General features: G+C 36.4%; 1 protein-coding gene across 11 annotated transcripts in view; it reads left to right on the top strand.

Annotated features, from left to right (window-relative positions):
• Positions 1-23,230, top strand: part of CACNA1D (calcium voltage-gated channel subunit alpha1 D) — a 199,955-nt gene that overhangs the window by 57,743 nt on the left and 118,982 nt on the right. For all 11 annotated transcript variants that reach the window (XR_008578761.1, XM_054837668.1, XM_054837669.1 and 8 more), the window contains exons 4-7: positions 12,604-12,743; positions 16,006-16,148; positions 17,567-17,719; positions 18,703-18,899. Coding sequence is in view for 10 of the 11 variants with exons in the window: in XM_054837668.1 (XP_054693643.1) it covers positions 12,604-12,743; positions 16,006-16,148; positions 17,567-17,719; positions 18,703-18,899 (633 nt within the window). In the remaining variant the exon portion in view is untranslated. The remainder of the gene's footprint in view (positions 1-12,603; positions 12,744-16,005; positions 16,149-17,566; positions 17,720-18,702; positions 18,900-23,230) is intronic.

Below are 23,230 nucleotides of genomic sequence, written 5' to 3'. Positions count from 1 at the left end.
TTATTGTTACTTTTGTTGAACGCTTTCTTATAATGGTTAAAATGAAGGAAAGAGTAAGGCTTCGTGATGGTGCTGTTACTAGAACTAAGCTAAATATGTTTTCATTTCTTAATGAATTTCCAGAAGAGTGGCCCACTGCTGTACCTGGGTACAGCTGAAATCAAAACAAGTATATCACTGATCTTGTTTGTGGACTGTGTACAAATTGGTGTTTTAGCTGTGCTATTCTTTGAATTTTTCTTGGAACTCCTTTATAGGAAGCCATTCCACCTCTTAATGTTTCTTCTCCTTGTGTTCTATGTTTGCAATGTACGTCCAGGCTACTGTTCTTTGACGTTAGGGAGCAAAGGGCTTCCATTAAACACCATCATGGCAGAAGTGTACGTTTCTCCTTGCAACTATATTTTCTCTACAGATCAGTATTTTCTTGGTTATTGAACAGCCAGAGCAATCTGACCCTCAGATGCATAATGAAAATGTTCTCATGTTCATTTAGCCTTCTGTTCAAATTGAAATAATTAGAGGTCTTCCCTTTAATAGTTTTCCAAATACTTGCTGGGCACACAAAATGGGGTTCTCCCTGCATTTTATTGCTCCAGGGAAATACCAATTTCTGCAGCCAAATTAAATTTTGCATATCTGGAGTTCACTACAAGGTGGTATTTCATAACAAAGTCTTCTATCAGTGGAAAAGCTTTGATTTTTGATGATTGTGGAATAAAATTTTTATTAAGTAGACACTTCAAATATTTGGTTCAAAACCAACCATAGAATAAAAGTAGTAGGAAGAACTTCAGCAAACTGCTTTAACATTTTCATCGATATTGCAGACCATTTTTCTGTCAGTTCAGATAAATGCATTGTTTTGTTCTTCATATTGTTGTTCTGAATAGTGTCTACAAGGCGCATTCTATCCTGCCCTCTCTTATAGTTGAAAATTAATTTCATTAACATCATTGCTGTTGACATTTTTATAGTTTGACTTCTAATGCTCTGGCAGGTTGTCCACTCATAAGTAATGCAGTTATCTTAGCCTTATTTGAGTATTATCTTTTACAGTGCAGTACTGCATGTTACTTACAAATATAAAGTAAATTAATGTGTATCGAAGTAGATAAGAAATTATTTCTAGAAGGAAAAAATTCCAAAGAGGTCCTAGAATGTGTAGCATGTCATTACCAGAAAAGCATTAGGTCTTTCACAGTGGAACATGTTGTTTGCCAATTGTACCTCCTCCTCAATATCAGTGTGTCCTAACCACATCATGTATTGCATTCAGTACCTTCTGTATGAAATTCTAGTGATGGTCTGATGTTAGGAAGTATTAAACAAGAAACTAAGAACTAAATACATATTGTTCTGATCAAATTTCTTAACATTGTTATCCCAATATAAGGGATTCATATCTGTGAGTACTTTTTAAAGCCCTTATTGATTATTTTTTTTATACTACTGTATTGGGTTTGTGTGGCAAGGTTTTGGTAGCAGGGGGCTACAAAGGTGGCTTCTGCTAGAAGCTTCCCCAATGTCCGATAGAGCCCATGCCAGACAGCTCCAAGACAGACCCACTGCTGGCCAAGGCTGAGCCTCCTGAGGATGAAGGAGCAGCGGAGACACCGTGTGATGAACTGACCACAACCCCCATTCTCTGTCCCCTTGTGCTGCTAGGGGGAGGAGGGAGAGAAATTGGGAGTGAAGTTAAGCCCAGGAAGAAGAGAGGAGTGGGGGGAAGGTGTTTGTAAGATTTGGCTTTATTTCCCATTACTTGACTCTGATCTGATTGGTAATAAATTAAATTAATTTTCCTGACTTGAGTCTGTTTTGCCCATGACAGTAATTGGTGAGTGATCTCTCCCTGCCCTTATCTTGACCCAGGAGCCTTTTGTTATATTTTTCTCTCCCCTGTCTGGCTGAGGGGAGTGATAGAGCGGCTTTGGTGCGCCATTGGTCTGTCCCATTGGGTAGGCTTTTAACGTTCTGTTGTTTTTAAACTGGCAAAGGCAAACCACTGTAGTCGTATATCTGACAGATTGAGTAAAGTACTGTAATGAAACTATCCTATTGCTTTTACTCAGTTCTTTTGTAATCAAAGTGTAAATTAGATTTGCAATCAGATGGATAAATCTAGGGCAAAACCCACCTATGCAATGAATATGTCATTGTTCTGTTTCCCAGCTGACACTATCAGTGCAGAACATAACTACAAACCCAATCTTTTCTCCATGTAGTTGTTTAATCTTTTTTTTTTTTTTTTACAGAAAGTTCTTGAGATTCTTAAAACACAGCACTGGAACATTATAGAGCTGTCAATGAATAGTTAACCCACAAAAATGTTACCTTTTTGGTCTTCTCACTTCCTTTTCATTTGGGATGCCATATTCCTTCAGAGTTTGGGGAAAGCTTGCATGATGTATCTCCTGGAAAATAATCTGGCTGTTGAGATAGACTTTTGCTTTTGGCAAGCTCACCTAAATAAAAGCTGAGCACAAAATGAGCATTAACTGACATATAAGAGCCACTCTTTGGTACATTTCAGAACTGTATTAGTTGTAGAATGAAATAATCAGGTTGGAAAATGTGAAGGAATCAAAAATGGACACATGACAAAGTGGATAGGCTTAAATGCAGGCCGTTGCAGCATCACCTGAATACTTGACTATGATAGGGTTTTTTTAAGAAATGTATAGATAATCAATATATATATTTAAAGTGTGGTTAGAAACAAGATGCATATATGCTCACAGAAAACATGGGGAAAGCTCACATAGCAGTATTTTCAGAGCAGAATTTTTTTTGCTGTATATTTCATATTGAAATGTTGAAATGTGTTATAGTTTGATTTAATTGGTGAGGTTTTGGCCTGGAATTTTTCTGTTTTAAGGAAAATTAATTTATTTTGGCTTTTGGAGTTTTTTTTTTATCCACCTTGCCCTTGTTTTTTAGTTTTTCTTTGAATGTTCTGGGAAGTCTATATCTAAGAAACACTTGTTGAACACAAAAAGTGGCAAGATTTGAAAGTTTCCCAAGTTCTTACACTGTATATGTTTAAAAAAAAAAAAAAAAATACCAGTAGAGGATTTACTGTTGTCATTGTGCCTGTCTGTTTTCTACTCATGGGTTTCTGCATGGTCGGAGGTGAATTTATAGGGATTAGAAAATTCTCTTGGTTTATAAATTCTCAGAGAATTTGAAGATATTCTCTAAAGTACCTGACACCTAGTAACATTCTTTGCCCCTGGGTTTGTAGCCAAAACCTGCTCTCTTCCAAATAAATAAGACAAGTAAGAAAATATATTTAACACTAATGCTGTTTTATGACTAGGTGCAGGTTTAATTCATCACTTGACACTGACTCTAGTCAACTATGTAAAGCAAAATTATGTGACAAGTGACAGTATACATAAATATTGTCTCTTCTACTTTCCTTATTTTGCTGACCTTATTTTCCTGAATATCATCAATTAGAGAGTGGCCGAAAGACACCCAAGTAATTTGGATTCTATTCCAGTTATATTCTTTATTGCTTCTTGGCCTGCTTTCTGTTGTGCAATTCAGATTGTTTGGCATACTGTGCTCCATCTTCAGTAGGAGTTGTGTGGATTTAGGATTGAAACTCATGTGTCACTGCCTATTAGCATTTCTACAATTTGCCTTTCATACCTTGCAGGTATATAGTCAATGTGAAGTGATTGGTTCACTGTCCCTTCCTTAATAATTTTTCAGTAGATGGTAAATGAGAGGTCTGTTGCCGTTTTAGTAATTTATGAGCAAATTTCCAAAATCATGCCATTTACCTTGTTCCTTTAGAACACGAAACAACAGAAATATAGTCTGTGGCTCTATAAGGGTATGTAAGGGAGTGCAAATAGTGTATTTAATAATGTACGTGCAGAATGGATATGTCTGTTTCTACCTAGCTGTTATTCAACAAAGCTCTGTATTGCCTGTCAGAGAGAGTTCCACCTAAATATAGCATAGGAAGAAACTAGGCAATGAACTTGGATTTTTCCTGTTTAATGTTATGAATGGAAAATACCTATTTAGCATATGCTTTTACATGAACAAATCCAGCACGAATCCACACAGATACCTGTAATCAGTATGAAAATTTCTCGTTTGGATGCAACGTTTTCCTGTCTGTACAAATGCTTATTTACAGAACTGAGATAGTTAACTAAACTCCATTATTGTGTTATTTACAAGATAAAGTGGAAAATACATGATTAAAAATATGGGAAGCCATCGCACTCAAAGATGAAATGTGTATTTAGAGGAAGTGATTACAGGAAATAATGGAAAAAAGTAATCGAAGTGTTAAACATGATCTACTTATTCATCTATCTCTGGCTGCCAGAATGTGTCAGATGAAAGTATAGGCATTGCTGCTACCTAAAACTCTTTGAAGGTTGGGATACTATTTCAGAGATTTAAGTTATTCAAATGCTACTTCAGACTACATCAATAAAAAGGGACTTTAAGAATCTTAATTATACTTAATTACACTTCAGCATGTATAGTTTGCACATCCATTTTGTTCATTTGCTCTGCTCAATATTTCAGATGTTTCATTGCACGTTCTTTTCTTGCAGGCGTAAATGTAGAAGGTGGAACTGTTGTTAATTGGGGCTATACCAAGTGATTGTGAATTCAGAGTTCAAATGAGATTAAAAGATTTGTGTGTCCTCTTTGGAAACAGTAAAGATTCTGTGAGTGAGATCTGTGGTACTAGCAATGTGAAATCCCTTCAGTTTTATTTAAAACAGATTTAAGAATGTTTAAGGTGTGTAGCACCTTCTTAGTTCTACTCCTAAATATGGAGTTTGCATTTGGTATTGACCAAGTATCAGCCTTGCTATCAGATGTATTGGTGCCGACTGCCAAAGCGTGTGGATTTGCAGTAGTATGATGGTGTCCTATGAAGAGCCTCAGAAGATTGGAGATATTTCTGGGCCTAATGCCAAATTCCTGCCCAGAGTTTCCCTGGATTTTACCATGTGAGCCAATATATTAATTTCAGTTTTATTATTCCAGACTTTCACAACTAAACCTAAATTTCTTTTTGTAGTAGTTAGTTTTGTAAATTCAAGAACGTGCTTGGACTCTGACTGCTGGATAGTATCATAAAGGTTAGGAAATGTATTCTCAAAGTTCCCCAAAATAGTCTTCAGAATGCATAAAGGCACATTATAAGTTAATACATTGAAAATGGCTTAGCCACATCAGTACTTCTTCCACTAATCCCTTCCAAATTTCTGAATTTTGGAAAGAACTTCTCAGATCTTTGTGCACACCTTTGTAAAACATTTTTCCTTAGTATATATATCTCGATGGCGTGCCTTTTTGATAGAATTGTTCAGCAGTTTCTGTTTAAGAAGGAATGTTACTACTCACCTAGAAACAGATAATTTAGTCACCAAAAGTGTAATCTATATTGACAGTTAAATGATTCTTTAAAACACAATGTCTACACAAGCTGTTTCCTTTTCCACACTGGAATCCTAGTCCTTGGAAATTCTGAGGTCTGTCCAACTCTGAGATGTGAGGATGAGAGTATCCTGGGAGCAGTTTAAGGTCAGGGGATGTTGCTGGTCAAACATAAAATGGTCTTGTGTACGTGGAACATCACGTGCGCTTCAAGTATGGAAACAATGTCTATTGGCCTGTGTATTAAAGAAGTAGAATTATAGGTATGTAATTACATTTTCTAAAGTTGCTGCAGAGCTCCTCTGTCAAAAAGCAAAGCTGCACTTACAAGAACACTAATGCAGATATCTGGCATAGTTGAGAGCAGTAGTTGTATTCCCTCAGGTGGATCAGGACTAATCAGGAAGGTGCAACATAATTTAATTGAATGGGTCAGAATACAAATCCTTAAAACATTGTTTTTCAAACTCTCCCTCCCTTGTTTGCTATTACGTATCTAAAGATGTAGTTAACCCAATAGTTGTCACCGAATTCTTGAGTGATAAATAATTCTAATTCTTCTAATAAAGGGAAAGTAATTTCCATGTCTAAAATAGGAAGTAAATTATTTCATCAGCTTTAAAAGCAGAAACAAAGTAAAGCTTTAGTGCTGTTTTCTTTTTGCCCAGTATATGGATTTCATGTTTGTTTTATTTTGTATATTGGGAAACTGCTATAACATTTTCCACATGTGGGAATAAATAGGTTTTCTTTTCTTTCATTAATATTACTGTGGTGCAGGTCACAAGTGATTTTCAGGGGAATACAGGTATATGAAGTGAAAAATTAAATTATTGTATTTTGGAATTCAAAACTCAGTTACTTTTCTGTCTTATGAATGCTGTGTTTTCCTGGTGGCAGAATTTGAAAGAATGGCTGTTTGTCAAAAAGATAAATGGCTTTGTATGTTGTCAAGGCATCAGTCACACATCTTATAGCATATGATTGATTATTAGTCTCCAAATCAAGGATGTCGAAGTATCTGGTTTGTGTATGTCTAAACTGCAGAAAGCTGATCTGTTTGGTTACTTCCCTTAAATTGAGTCACTTTATCTGCTGAGCAGTTTTTACTCTGATACATGTATGTTACTCTGTGTGCAAAAATCTATTTCCCCAGTTAAGAAATAGTTCTGATCTCTTATGCCCAGGGAGTAGAAATTAATATGAGAAGACTTAATTACATAGCATAATAGATTAAGGTTTTGCAAATTAATGACTTTTTATTTTGAAACAATTAGCTTGTGAGACAAATTAAATGCAGAGTTTTGGTGCATCGCATTACAACATGTAACAGTAGCTTTGCATATTTCTTTCAGAGATTTTGAAAATATGAAGATAATAAATGTGACTAATGTACACCATCTGGCTAGGGTGGGGGGGAAAAAAAAGATTTCTTCCTGAGTAACAGGGTTTCTGCTAAGCTGATTTATTTAAAATAAGAAAGCAAATGCATTTTTTTTTTCTGAGAAAATGAAATTCTAACAACTTCACTGAAACTCAGTGGATAAGGGTAGCCTTTGTTTTGTACTTGATGATCAATATCAAAGTGGAGCTCATTGGTCTCTATCAGAAAGGCAACATATCTTATCAAGTCCTGTTGTGCATCATGTATTCAGAAAAAGATTGAGACTTGAAGATTTTGAGTAACATTAACAAAAGTGTTAGCCTTGCAGGAATCAGCCTCCTGTAAAGAGAGATGGCCTGGCTCTGTGTGGTATCAGATCAGTGAATGAACTACTATTAATCTGTACAGCTGTAGGATTAGATCCTTAGTAACACAGACATATTTTTGTGCTTCATATCTTCTTTAGATTTACAGCTGTCATTTTTTTCCTCTGCTGCTTTTTAGTGCAATATAGAACTAAATGCAATAATAGATATTAGAAATTATGTACAATTTCTAAGTTAATCTGTACAATTTCTTAGAACCAAAAGTATCTTCTCAGTTTGTTTTAATACAGATTTTGGTTTTCAGGCAGTCAGTCTTACGTATTTCTTTATTTTTTTTTTGTTTGGTTGTCTTATTTCTTAGTGTTCCTACTTCCATTTTTAATTAAATGAAGTATTCACTTAAAGATCTCAACTAATTTGAACAAAATAAGATGTGCAGGGATAGTTTTCTCCACTATAGAGAAAAGAAAGCAGATAAATGTGTGCATCAAACTGTTAGAACTGCAGTCTTCAGTCTGTATTTTTAAATTATCTTTTACTACTTTAGATTTATTTTTACATAGCAACCCTACCTCTGCAACTCTTCCAATAATACTGAAAATGGTATGATAGACTAAGCTTTATTTACTCTTGACTAATGGTTGCTTAAGCTCTGGACGTGTTAGGCGATGTATGACCTACAGATGTGTATCTGTTGCAGAGGCAAAAATTGATGTCCGTGGTGACAGGCAAGAAGTTACAGAAGTGTGAGAAGGGACTGCCAGTACCTTCCTAAGAGTGAGCAGGTTGTTAACTTTGCAGTTTGTGTTAGAACATCTGTTGGCTGCCTACTTAAAAAAAAAAAAACCCAAACCAAACAGTCTGTAATGGCAGCACAGCCTGTACTTTGAATATTGTTAACTACTGGGCCAAATCATTCATCTGGCCTTTGTGGAAGACACAAGTTGTAATTTAAAAAAAAAAAAAAAAGTATGAGAAAGCATGAAAGAAAAAGGAAGGAAAAGAGAGGGGAGGGAAAATGAAACACTGGAAAATAATAGGCCTCTTTTGTTGTAGAACAAATATCTCTGTTTCTTTTCTCAAGGATTTCAAGCAATTGTGGCTCTTGGATTGCCCAGTGGTTATGGCTCTGTTAGTAGCATCATAAAATGGTTTGGTTCTATCTTGTATCCATTACAAATATGTGTTTCTAGGGGCAAATTCTGAAGCTAGGCATATATATGCATTAGAACAGGGAGCAAGGATGGAAGGAAACACTTCCATTCTTCCGCAGAACAGAAGGAAAACTTTCCCAGTGTTCAACGTTTTATAGAGTGCAGGGGCTTTTACGTGTTGAATGTGTAGTGGGTGTAGGTAGTTGTACGTGCCCTGAATCTATCTGTATTTTTCCCTATGATCATGTAGGAATTATCAGAATCATATCAGAATAATAGAAATTGCAGAAATGTTAACTGGGCGAGACCTCTGGAGTTTATCTAGTCCTTCAGCTTCTAGCAGGACTGTCACCAGCACTAGAGCAGGTCAGCTGTACGTTTGCCTAGCTGCATCTTCAAAATGTCCTGCTTTGAAGCTGCATGTTCCTGTTCTGCACTACCCTTCTGATAAAAGTTTTACCTGACGTCCTCCAAACCTGCAGCTTGTGGCTGTTCCCCTTATTTTACCATGTGCTGCTACTCAGTGTTTAGCTTCATAGTTGGGTTTTTTAACCCCCCTTCAAGTATTTGTACTCTTTTGTTAGACCTTCACTGAGCCTTCTCTTTGATGAAGAGGAGATTCTCCTTGCTGCAGAGGATATCTTTCCTTCATTGGAGTCTGCACTTTCTCAACACCCTTTTTGAACTAAGAGACATAAAACTGTAGTAGTGTTGCAGCCTCACAGCACTGAGTAAAGGTGGATAATACTTTCCCTCTGTCTGCTCACCATGCTGTTCCTAATACAGCCCAATGTGGAATTTATCTGATTTACAATGAGTGCATATTTAACTTGGTGCCCACTGTGACTTCCAGGTCCTTTCTCAGCCCATATTGATGTGGGATTATTTAACCTGAGGTGCAGAACTTTACATTCTTCCATGCTGATATTCATGTGGCTTCTGTTGGTCTAACTGTCAAGGCTTCTTATGGTCCATTTGCTAGGTGACACACACTGACCTCTTAAGCCCACCATTGGATTTAAAAAATGAGCTTGTCTTACATCCCATATTGTTTGAATAGAATGCTTGCAATACTGTTTAGGACATAAGAAACAGTCATGCTTCCATAAAAGGGAAATAAAATCATAGAATCATAGAATGGTTTGGGTTGGAAGGGACCTTAAAGATCATCTAGTTCCAACCCCCCTGCTGCGGGCAGGGACACCCTCCACTAGACGACGCTGTCCAAAGCCCCATCCAACCTGGTCTTAAACACTTCCAGGGATGGGGCATCCACAACCTCTCTGGGCAGCCGGTGCCAGTGCCTCACCACTCTAACAGTAAAGAATTTCTTTCTAACATTAAATCTAAATTGACCCTCCTTCAGCTTAAACTCATTCCCCCTTGTCCTGTCACTACACTCCTGTCCTGTCACTACACTCCCTGATAAACAGTCCCTGACCATCTTTCCTGTAGGCCCCTTCAGGTACTTGTAAGCTGCAATTAGGTCTCTCCAGAGCCTTCTTTTCTCCAGGCTGAACAACCCCAACTCTCTCAGCCTGTTCTCATAGGAGAGGTGCTCCAGCTCTCTGATCAGCTTCGTGGTCTCCTCTGGACTCGCTCCGACAGCTCCATGTCTCTCCTGTACTGGGGCCCCCAGGGCTGGACGCAGTACTCCAGGTGGGGTCTCACAAGAGTGGAGTTAGAGGGGCAGGATCACCTCCCCTGACCTGCTGGTCACACCTCTTTTGATGCAGCCCAGGACATGGTTGGCTTTCTGGGCTGCAAGTGCACACTGCTGGCTCATGTTGAGCTTCTCATCAATCAATACCCCCAAGTCCTTCTCCTTGGGGCTGCTTTCAATCCATTAAAAAAATAAACAGGACCAAGACCAATATTATTTTAAAAAAATAATGGATGCTAAGTGATAGGATAGAGTTGTTAGATTTGAACTGCAAGGGCTTGACCATTAAGCAAGTTACACTGGGACTAGGACTGATGCCTACCCCAAATAGCAGAAGAGCATTAGAACCTTCTTTGAAGGGGAGCACTGAAGGGCAAGGATGCTTTTTAGGATGAAATGTGGTAGGTTGATGGATGGTATTATATTATGTATTTACCTGTAATAATGGGACACTGGACATGATGACCCAAGAGGTCATCTTGGCCCAGAAGGTCCCATCCAGTCCTGTGTCCTATGTTCCCTTTATGTACAGAAGCTGTTGAAATTTTGCATATATGAAACTTCATATCTCTTTTGTCTTACCTTTTCTTTATACTACTATGATTTTGATATATATTTTGCCCATAGCAAATGCCAACCATAATATTTTTGTCTTCCTTATGTTGTCTTACATTATTTATCTTGCTATATCCAAGCTGCAGACTTAGTTACATGCAGGGAGACAAAAATAGCTGTCATTGTGAAATGTGTACAAGGATTTGCTTGAATTAAAGAGGTTTTGCTGTATGTTTCTCAGGAATGCTGATAATTCATAATATTGTAGCCTCTGTGGTGCTCTCTAGCCAAAGAAATCTGATGGCTTTTGGTGCATGAACCATTCACATTTCTTCTGTGAGGCCACTTCATGCTTGCTATCCAGTAATTGTTTTGGTTTATTGGTGATAGATTAAGTGGAAGGGATAATTTTGAAGTAAGTATAAGGAAAAAAATCTGGAGAAGGGAGCGAGGAGAAGGAGTATGTCCATCAGTTTCACTGGGCCAGATGATCTCATGCAAAATATCATGCAACTGAGGAGAAGCTGCCTTGGATGAAGCTCTACAGTGTTTATGAAGTGTACTCAAAGCAGAGGAAAAAGGCAGGGGTTATGGGACTGAGCTGAACCGAGAATGAGATCCAGGAATCCTCACTTTGCACTAGGAGAAAGCCTTACCTCTCATAGTGATCCCAGGGTGCTGCTTGTTGGAGATGAAGACCTGAAGAGGAGTATGTAGTTTATTGATAAGCCTCTACGTTTAAGTCACCAGTGTCAGATTTATTAAATGGATATATCACATCGTGTACATAACGAACCCTAAATGGCCTTTTCATGGGGAAAAGAAATCTAGCCTCCCAAATTAAAGGCTCTGCACATGAGAACATAAAGATCTTTAAATTACAAACGGTCAAGGCTTGTTTTTTATTTGGTTGTATGTGAAAGTGCCAAGCTGTGTAACAAATAGCAAATGCATAGTTTTGTGTGTTTTGTGTGTAATGTCTGTGCTATATTTGAGATATGATAGTAGAAGATTGTAATCCTTACTGAGCAGTTATAGTCCATGTAATTAATGCTGTGTGTGATAAGTGATCAACATCATGTGTTCCTGAACAAGTCCAAAAAAAATGAATCATTCTCTGTCTCTTTTATTCTTGGCTCTAATATTTGCATAGCAACAGATAACTAAAAGTATTATACAAAGTGATGAAATGATGATACCTGAAGATAAAAAAACCAAATATGTTAACTGATCTGTTTTGATAGCAGTGACTTTTACAATTTATCCAAATCAAATATGCTATTACTATAGAAAGAAGAAGCCACAAAAATATATTCTCCAGTTAGCTAGGAGAAAAGATTCAATGTATAACTCTGTTTAAAGTAAGAATTTTGGTAAAATTAAGAAACTAATAGTGTTTAAAAAATGTATTGAAAAAAATCTGAAGTTGGAGCTTCAATGATACAAGGTGGTGATATATTAACTTAAAATTTCTTCAAGCATATTAGGCTGATTTAAAGAAATTCTGACGATGTTGAAGTCAGTCGAGTAAGTCAATGTAAACTTCCATGTCAAGATGAAAAAGTTGTAAGACAGTGTAAAATTAAATGAAGATCCTCTTAAATAGCTTAACTTTCTGAGTCTCCTTAGTATGGGATAGCACAGTCTCAAACTCCCTTATTAGGTATAACTCTGTGGGTCCTAATTAAAGGCTGTTATAATGAATAGTGAAAGTAAGTATACCACTGCATACCTTGTAAGGATATTTCCAGGACTCAGTTTTACAGCATTTTCTGGTTTTAATGAGTGCAAAGAATCCTGTTGACCTGGATGGGACTATTTGCTTAAGCAAAGGTACAGTATACTTCCCTGTTTACAGAAACAGAGCCTTTTTCTCTCTCAATGTGAAAACAGGAAAATCTTATGCAATTATATAATTATAACCTTGTCAGTACAGCTATCGTTAAGTGCTATGCAATTAAAACCTGTAAAGTAAACTGCCCTGAAGTATAGTATTTCCTTAGTCCTGATCAATACAACTTGCCCACTTCAAATTCTAACTAGTAAAAGAGCTGTTAAATTACATTGTCTTTCATTGTACCTTTTTGTCTTTTACAGGAAAAAGTAGAATATGCCTTCCTGATAATTTTTACAGTTGAAACGTTTTTGAAGATTATAGCATATGGATTATTATTACACCCCAATGCATATGTTAGAAATGGATGGAATTTATTGGATTTTGTAATAGTAGTAGTAGGGTAAGTAACTTATCCTTCATTATACAAAGATTTAAAATCTTTGCAGTGAGGTAGATACAGGTCTGGCTGTGAGTAATGGCCTGTGCTTGATATCTATTCCTTTGGAGTAAAAGAATGAACAGATATGAGTGAAAAATTCAAAACAAAGTCCTAAAAGTCTTCAACATTATCTGTGGCCACAGGCTGTGTTGCACAATCAGCCTTATAGTAAAAAGTTCCCAGGGAACTGAGTTGTGTGAAACAATATCCTTGGTGGTTGTCTTACAGAATCTTTTTAATCTGATTTTTTTTCCCAAGGTGAACTCCTGATGTCTTTCCATGTGATAAAGGTTGATCTGTTTAGGTCCATACATTGTCATTTATTCCCATATTGCAGTTATGTGGAGTTCATCTATTCTACAAAGACCTCTGGGAGAACCTACATGTTTCGAAGCAGAGGAGAGTGGTCAGGGGAGACAGAGTTAACTGAGTGGTTCCTTGACCTTCCCAAAATCTGAGGAAAACTGGACTTAAGTAATTTCCTTTGGGGTGCTGCAGATGAGGCCCCACATCTGTATGATTTTGGCTTGCCTGGGGGGAGAATCCGTGCTAAAAATGAACATATGAATACCCTATGATAACTGTTTGATTCTGAGATAGCAAATGTTACTGAGAAGATTGTATTTGGGCCAGTTGCTTGGCATTCAGGCAGTTTTGGTCCAGGACTAAAATTTGAATATAAATAGATCTTTCATCAGGTCAGGTCATTCTCAACAGATTGGCCTCTATGCCTGAAGGGGAAGCTTGGTGGGCAGGTGTGGAGACTATCAGACATAAAAGCTCTGTTCTCTTGCCAGGCAGTCACTTGAATAGACCTCTTCCCTCTTGTCAAATGACCATGGAGTTACAGTAACCCTGGAGCAGTCTAATTAACATGACCTCTATCTTTGGCTGTGTCCTAAATACATGATAACTAAAAAATTTTCCATTAACTCATAAAACACTCATTGGAGGCTAAATCTAGTTAGGTCAAATGCTCACACTGAATTCATGGAAAATACAAAGAAAAAAGGACTAAATCTTATCAAATACCTAAAATATCACACTAAGATTTAAATCCTAGCTCAAACCCAAAAGTTTTGGAATATAAACTATTGTGTAGGATGTCATCAATCTACCTGGAAGACAAGGTGGACCTTTCATAACATCAGGCACTAAGAAAACTGTGAGCAATATTTTTGTTCTTGCAATTTGAGCAAAATTTTTGTTTCTCCTTTTAAGATGAACACAACCCACATAAGCAAGTGAGTAAGCATGAGTCCATTTATTTAATTAATACTTAAAAGCCCAGTGAAAAATTGATTTTCATATATAACTCAAGGTGGATATTGAATCACTTCTGGATCTGATTCTATTTGACTAGTTTCATTGTGAAATTTCATTAGGTATTTTAATAGCTCTGAAAGAGCTGTCACAATGTCCTATATTGAATGTATTAGATGAAATTTGCTTCATGTGCTTTCTCAGCAGAAACTGTAGCAGTCCAAATGCATAAATCTTAATTATACCAGAAGAAATGTCTACTAGCAAAAGGGAAGCACGTATAGAGACTTTTTCCACAACATCAAATTTGGCATTTAAACTTTGGTAAACTGTACAGGAAAATAAATGTCAATTTTAATAAAAGAGATCAATGGTTTTACACCTTAATGGCTTTATAGGATAGACATAAAATGACAGAGCTATAGGCATAGCTGTGAATGTGATGTTTGCTCCTGTCTTTGTCACTTTTCTCTGAAACCAGTCAGAGTATGAATTACTTTCAGAGCAGTCTACTACTTGCCTGCACACTGTGCCACATAATTTCCATTGATTTTTGTGAAAGAATAATGTCCTGGTACAGAAAGCTTTCATAGCACCTTCCTATGCCTGTAGCCCTTTAATTTTCTAAATGATTTATGAACTGACAGGTTGAAAGCAGCTTCTCTTAACTTGGGACTTGATTCAGAAGTCTGTTTAATCATGTCTGCCTTTAGAGCATGAATAGTCACTCTGAAATCATCAGGTGGCTCATTTGCTTAGAATTATGCTTCTATTAAATTATAGGGCTGAATCAGAACCTGAAATATTAAATGTCTGGATTTCTATGGTTATAGCAGTATGTAGGTTGCTGGTTTTCATTCTGAGGTCTGCGGTGTTCGTGGCTGGGTTTCACTCTAGAGGAAAATGAAGCAGAGTAGGGATGGATATTGACTGATACGGGTCAATTGCTTACTGGTGGAAGAGAAAGACTTCACTATTCTAGTTTGGGCAACCTATTAAATATTACACGATGGCTAGCAACTATCCAGCAGGACAGAGTTGTGAACCAGAGTTGTGAAAACTTTTCTTGACCAAACCAAGAACCCGGACACTTCAGGAGTCCTTTCCAAGTGTGACACATTTTTCAGGATTACAAAACTCTATTGACTTGGTAATCCTTTCAGGAGAAGTTCGGTTTTGCAACTACTGGACTATAGATTCTGTGCAAAGGATAATATGGTTTGCGTAGTCTAGCCACAGTCTAGAAAACCATGCATCCAAAATGCAGGTCCAAACTAAAATAAACCTAAGATTACTTTGCACTTCAACCACTTGCATCACTTTGAATTACTGTTAGAAGTGGGAAAGAAAAATAAAATTCTTGTCTTCCAAAATGTTCTAATGAATGACTAGCTCATTTCTGCAGTGAAGAAATACAATATAATAAATGAGTCATCTGGGAATATTTTTATCCTCAAAGATATTATGTGTAAGAAACAAATCTTGTTGGTGTTATTAAATGTTGGACTCTAATTATTTTTGATATATTCAGTTTTTGCTGACTGTATTTAGAATATTGAACTGCAGTGTCACTTGGAGTTCATATATTCCACCAAAATTAGAACAGATGGTTTCTAGTGATTATCTATTTCATGTTCTAAAGAGAAGACGAATTCTCCAAACCTTACAGCTAAAATGTTTGAACAAAGAAGTGGAAAAGGAGCTTCATCTATATAAAAATAGCAGATTGTGTATAAAAGCAGAATGCTAATTTATTGGATACTGTGTGATCATCGCTCTCTGGAGGGAGTAGAAGCTCTTGCACTTCATAACTCTTCCTGTCATGATTTACTGTGTACTATGTCTCGTTTTGACAGCTGAACAGCATTTCAGAATTGTCTGCAGTTCAAGTAATTTCCTAATACCTTTAATTGCATGGTAAATGGATGGTGATGACCTTACCCTTCATCTCATTTTCTAGATTATTTAGTGTAATATTGGAACAATTAACCAAAGAAACAGAAGGTGGCAGCCATTCAGGTGGCAAGCCTGGTGGCTTTGATGTCAAAGCCCTAAGAGCCTTTCGTGTATTGCGACCTCTCCGGCTTGTATCAGGAGTGCCCAGTAAGCTCTTTTCTATTTAATTCCATTGGAATGCATGCTGTAACTGATTTGATTATTTAACTTCCTTGTCCCAGACACTAACAGAAATGAGATAATATAAAGTTGATTTTTCGTTATCTGGTTATGTAGATAAAGTGAGTTTCAAGATGAATGATACCCTATTTCAAGTTGAACAAAGGACTGTGAATTCATTCAGTGTATGATCTTCTTACACAGTTCAATAAGCAGACAGGGGAATACACTTCCTTTTCAGAAGCTTTATATAAAAGTAAATTACATGTTAAAATGCAAATACACCAGAAAATAAAATTCAGATTTTTTTTATTCCAAAACCCGGCAGATCTGAAAGTGTAGGTGGTCCTAAAATGGTTTATATGTTGGTAAGTGTATGCCAAAGCACATTACGCATTTCATATTTCCTGCCCCCTCCAATGCACATGAATGCCTTCTGTTTATCTCGGTAGAGCTAACAGATAAATTAGGAAACTTAAAAAGTAGAACAATATTATTTAAAGAAAGCAATTGAATTTTCTGCTAATCTTTCCTATTTTCTTTTAATACATTATTAATTACTGAAGCTATTTGAGCTGAATAAGAGGTTCATGGCTTACAATTTAGCCCTTTCCAAGACATTCAAAAAGAGAATTCTAATGCTGTGTTTATTATATCATAGTCTGTTACATGGAAATGATCGTGATGGTATATATTTAGCAAAAGAACTTCAGTGAAGAAAGAAGCAGTCTTATGAAATGTCAGAAAGGAAGCCTATTAAAATAAAAATGAGGCATATTTTGTTCTCGTTGGTACTGTGGCAGCTTCATTAGTCTGGGATTAACTTCTTTTGGTAAAACCAAAATTTGGCTAAATATGTAATTAGGGAGAAAAGAAAAACAGAGTAGTTCTGGAAGTGATGTGAGGGATAAATAATGAAAAAGTAAATTTGTTCAGAATAAAAATGTGTTTTCCCAGGTTTCCCTCTATTTATCTCTCCAGACCAAAAATACAGTTCTGCAATTGGCTGAGTGTACGTTTTCTCAGGACTTGCCACAAAGTTGTGGTTGTAGCACAGGACTTTTTAAAGGTCTTATAAAATGACCTCCAGCCACACACTGACTACATGCCCTTTCTTTCTAAAAAAACCCCATAAATTCTTGTGACACATTTCAAGCATTGACTTCTATGACATAACCTTTAACAACAGAGGAAATGATTAGACTTTGACACAAAATTTTAGATTCTTATGAAGTATTTTATGTTATAGTAACATTTTGTGGTTCTGGGCAGTAGCAATTTTTTAAAAACTAATTCACTCTGCATGCCTGTATCATTAATTTGTAATAATGTGTAATTATAGAAAATTTGGTAAGCCAAGACATAGAAGTCTGGTTCATATCTTGTATCCTTTTTTTCTCTTTTAGGTTTACAAGTTGTCCTGAACTCCATTATAAAAGCCATGGTCCCCCTCCTCCATATTGCCCTTTTGGTATTGTTTGTAATCATAATCTATGCTATTATAGGATTGGAACTTTTTATTGGAAAAATGCACAAATCTTGTTTTCTTATTGATTCAGGTAAGTGATGAAACTATCGACTAAGATAAGGGATTAATTCTGTTTTCTTTCAAGTCTGTGGGATTTCAGTTTGAACTAGAATAGAGACCAAAGCACTAAAACTGTTGTAACCCCAGTTTTCACTGTCGTTCATAATTTTAGGAAGAGTGCATTAAAATAAAATATAATAATAATAAAAAAACACTAACAAAAATGCAATCCAGTTAGAGACTAGAACATGCTCTCAAAGGTTTTAATTTTTGAAATGTGGAACTGAAATGTCTGTTGTGAAAACGGTAAGAGTGACTATCCACAAGGAACAACTCAGTAGTTTTTTCTGTTTACTGAAATGCTAGCTAGTCCTACCTACTCCAGGGAAGATATACTTTCCTGAGTTCACAATCTGGCAGTGTCTCTCCTTCAAGATTGTGGTAGTGTGGTAAGAAATGCAGTTCTGAAATGGGTAAAGAAAGAAAATGGTGTTCCTCCATCCAGGTGAAAATGATGAAATGGAAGTGTGTGTGTTATGGGATAATTTTGAAGGAGTGAAACATCATGAGGGAGAGATCTTGTCTGATGGCTAAGGGTACATTTCTGTCAGCTAAGTAATGAGGTAGACTCTATGTAGGAATTAGTCCAGACCTGTTTTCCTGGGTGGTCCCTGTGTTAGTATGAAGTGGCATGAAGTGAAGAAACAGCAATGAAGAGGGGGGAAAAAAAAAAAAAGCTTGAAGAGATTCTGAAAAGTTTATATTGTATTATTACATGCTACTTTCAACTGCTTAATTACTCAAACTCTTTTATACATTCAGTTTTGATTAACCTATTTTAAAGTTGTAAAGCCCAGACATGAGAGAAACTAAAACTCTGAAGCTCCCATGGGTTCCCTTTCTCAGGTTGATATCTGGATTTACCTTCCAACAGGGTTGATACCTCTTCATTCAAAGAGTTAACTCTCAAACATTTGAGAACTGAAAGTTCTGATATTTTTTGTCAATTTTCAGATATACTAGTTGAAGAAGATCCAGCACCTTGTGCATTCTCAGGGAACGGACGTCAGTGTGTCATGAACGGCACTGAATGTAAGGGTGGATGGGTTGGACCAAATGGAGGCATAACCAACTTCGATAATTTCGCATTTGCAATGTTGACTGTGTTCCAGTGTATAACCATGGAAGGATGGACTGATGTGTTATACTGGGTAAGTTCATAAATCACTGAGCTTTGTTTACTTTTAAACAAGCTTCAATGTTCAAGTGAGAAATAAGCTGTGTTTACGGTATGTCAGCAGGAAATCTTGGTGAGTTTTGCAGGAGACGAGCTCAGCTGCATACTTTTTCCAGTCACAGCATCTTACTGGACTCCTCAGGCTAAAAAGACATTTTAGAAACAAATTTATTCATTGCTTATTTGAGGGATTTTTTTGCCTATTCCATTTGGATAAATGTAATATTACATTTATGTCCTTTGGACTAGCATTTTTTGTGCAAACCTACAGTTTTTAAGTATGTCTTTTCTGATTAAGCTTAAGAGCTCTCCTTTTGCAGTATTTCTGCAAAATATTTCACAATATTAACATAAATTAGAACGAAGCAAGCTCTCAGCTGTCATTGCTTGCCATGGGGACTGCAAACCATTTGTTAACCTTTCAGAAACTACAAATCACAAGAGCTGCGAGCCTGACACTGTCTCCGTAGAAGCAGCAAAAGGTATTAACCAAACTGTGTATGTCCCCACCTTTAAATGCTACTCTAGCATCAGGTATGGAACGTCTACAATCTTACAACATAAACTGCTGGAGACAGACTGGGAAACTGAAGATATGTTTAGTCCTGATTTTACAAATGAGAATGGAGGAAAAACAACACACAGATTTTTAAAGGAATAGGGTCACCTAAATATACAGGTAGACATTTCTCTGCCTAACCCCATTCTAATTTAAAGACGTTATGGTCTTTTGTGAATCTTTAAGCACCTAAATATCTGATGTGAGTGGTTTGTCCAAGGCCATTCATTTCAGCTACCATAGGTGCTGAAAATCAATGAGAAATTCTGTACTACTTGGTACTCAGCAGTAAGTCTTTGCAGCAATTAGGACCTTATAACAAATACAATTCTAACAGTTCAAATGTTGGAAAATGAAAGAAGAAAACTGATTACTAGTAGGGATCGCTATTAGCAAGCTGTTAAAAATAGATGAGCTATCTCAAGATGTATCTTACTGGAACTACTATGTTGCTCACAGCAGCTCACATTTTGAATGTCTTCAAGTTTGTCAGGCCAAGTGGGACTATTTACTAATAGCACCTCTCTTGCGGAGTATTGAATGCAATTAAAGATGTAGTATTACCCGGTGAATGAACACTTAATTTTATGTGGTCATTTGTTGCAAATCAAGGTGAAATATGCTGTTGATAAAAAATGTAACACTGGAGTGTAGTCTCAGATAAAATCTGTGATAGTATAGAATATCAAGATGTTTTTAAGGTTGTATCTCTGTTAAAGATGATAAAGATGGTAAAGTGGCATTCTTTTGGGATTGAAAGACAAAAAAAATTTGGCAAAGTATGAATGTCTGCTTCCACTGTCTGTTATCAGAGATACAAAATTGGCTATAAACATACGAACCTTCAATACTGAAGAGTTTAACAATAATGTGTAGCTACGGATAGGCTAATGTGTTGTTTCTCATAGTGTAGATTTATCAACTCTTTGGGTTTTGCTCTCCAACTCTTTCTGGTTTTCTCAGAGACTGTGTGAATGTAGAGTTAGTATGTGCTTTATATGATTTGTGTTCGTGATGATGACAGTTATTTTTATCCCTCCTGAAAGAAAAGGGAAAGTTTGCCATGATTCTCTAGAAACCCCCCCCACAGTTAACATCTTCCAAGGCAAAAGTATGCCCGTATTTCAGTACCTGATAATTCCTCCAACTGTCACCAATTTTTTCAAAGAAAATTAATGTAAAAACTTCAGGGAGTTACTGTATTTAGAATATGATTGTTACAAAAGATATAGAAACAATTTAAGCTGAGTGGCTCAGTATTAAACATTTTTTTCTCCTAAGAACTAATGAGTTTATTGATTTGATGCATCTTAAGAAACCTTTTTAGTTTCCATTGTCAGCACAAAAAATAAAACCATTAAAATAGAATGCTGAACATTGTCGTGATCAGACAAAATGCAAGGCATGAGAAAATTAAAACTTAAAAAAATTCAAAACTGCACACATGAGTTATTTTATTTCTCTATAACAAGTTGCCAATCTAGAAGATATTTACAGGTACACAGATGTCAGTTTTCATTTTATTAGAAATCGTACTGGGATTATTAGGCAGAGAAGCAAATATTTATTGACCTAGTGAAATATCACAGTCAAATATTCAAGTGGCTTTGGAATCTGTCTTAATTGATTATATAATTCAATTATAGATTTGGATTCCTTCTCTCTGTAAACCATCAAACTGCCCATTGTCAAGCTGAAATTACTTGCTGAGGACAAGAGAAATGACAATTTATATGTTTTAATTTTACCTCTGGATTAAGATGAGGTAGATTTAGTTATTGCTAGCTAAAAATTGGAAAAAAAAAAGTTTTAATTACAATATGTGAAAACATTAGGGATATACCAGGTTGAAATAAAAATGTCCAAAGAATCTAAGGAAAGCATTTTAGCTGGAGGTGCATGGGTTTTGTGGGTTGCTTTTTACTTAGAAATCTGATGATACACAGACTGAATGAGCTTTATACAAAACACAAACAAATACACCCAAACCCACAAATATTAGAAACTGCACAAAATTCTGATTTCCTTTTGGTCACTGTGTGAACAGTAAAATTAACGATGTAGGCTTATCTTGCCAGCAAGTGTAACCTGAGTGGGTGAAATATGTGCAATAGTTTGCATCATGTTATATGGCATTCTGTTAGCAAGAATGACAGCTGAAAATGACAGCTTCCAGTAACACTCACTAGCACAGCTCGTTATCACCTGGTTAACAACAGTAAAATGGGCTTAAATATTCTCCAAGCATCAAGAATGATTTTTCTCTTATGCATATCTATTATAGGTTGAGGGCTTGATCCTGCTGCTGCTAGGCACCCTTCCTGGTGACTCACATGGACATCCTGCTGCTCACCAGTTTGCATCTGAATCCCACATGTCCTGTTATTTATTCTAGAGTGTCTTCATCTGGCTACTTTTCTCTAATTTACATGTAACTCACTGGGTAGCATGTATTAGATGTTTTAGTCACAAAAAAATGTGACTCCTTAGTGCCAAATGCTAGACTTAACTATGGAGGTGAAGGGGTTATGTCTTTGTTTTTACCAGCCAGTGCAGCATATGTGTTCCCAAATAGCTGAAGATGTTTGTGGCTGCACATCTGTACATCATCTCCGTTTATATCAGGACTGTGTGTATTCCCAGGCACAGTCCTTTCTGTTGGCTCTCTAGCCCTAACTGAAGGCTTACACTATTAGTTTTGGATCCCAGTGTGGTCCTTGTTATTGGCAAAGTGGCAGCTTCTGTGTGCCCAAGTTTTTAAATGCTCTGGCTCACATTCTAAAGCTGAGAGCATAGTATTCTTTGCCTCATTTTCAATTTGTGCTAGCAAACACTCAAGAATTACAAAATCTGAGTCTGCATTTGCATATCTGGCTCTAGATTTTTTCCATGTCTTTCAAACATCTAGACTTATAGTCTATTAATGGAAAACATGTATTTTGTAAATTGCTTTTTATTTTTAGTTATTTCACTTGATACATAGGAACACACATGATGAGCAGCAGTACTTGCCAGTAACCCCCCCAATTTTCCCATGAGTACCAAAATTATCACATTTAATTCTTCTCGTTTTCACTGTGGCGAAGTTATCTTGAGTTACTACACTTGAATAATCTACACTGACACTACTTGAATGAGAGATGGGCAGGGCCTCTGTGAAGCAAACTACTTTATGCGATGGGTTGTCAGCGTGGTTGATTCAATGATGGAGCAACTGTATTAGTGGCTACTGAATTTTACTAAGTCAGTTTTATGGACAGACATTGCATTACTAGCTCTAATATTAACAGCTCCTCAGTTCTCTGACACCTAGCTAGCCCTATTCAGATTGATTTGGAGATTTTTGAGATTGAAGCACTCAAGCTGAAATTGCTAAATAATGAATGGTACATTGATGTCTTAGATGGCTTTGCCTATTAATACACCTACTGATATGTTAACAAGAAATTCTGTCAAGGATTCATGTTTAAAATACACAATTCATTACTTGAAATGTCTAAGCAATCTAAAATATATCTAAAACTTGCATAAGATTTAAGGAAAGGGATGTCCGGTTTTTTTAATACACCCTTTAGTAATATGCCAACTTCTTAAAACTGTCCCCTTCGCTACTGTTTGGTAGTAACATATGTAATCATCAAAGAAATACTAATTCCTCTGCCTGTATAACAAAAAGTGTGCATTTAGAAATCTGTTTCTTGCTTTAGAAATTAAGCTATATATGCCCCAACATATATCTTAAAACA

Source organism: Grus americana, chromosome 11, assembly GCF_028858705.1.
Source record: "Grus americana isolate bGruAme1 chromosome 11, bGruAme1.mat, whole genome shotgun sequence".
Lineage (NCBI taxonomy): Eukaryota > Metazoa > Chordata > Aves > Gruiformes > Gruidae > Grus > Grus americana.
The sequence above is the reverse complement of the archived record's forward strand: the minus strand, read 5'-3'. Positions and strand labels throughout refer to the sequence as shown.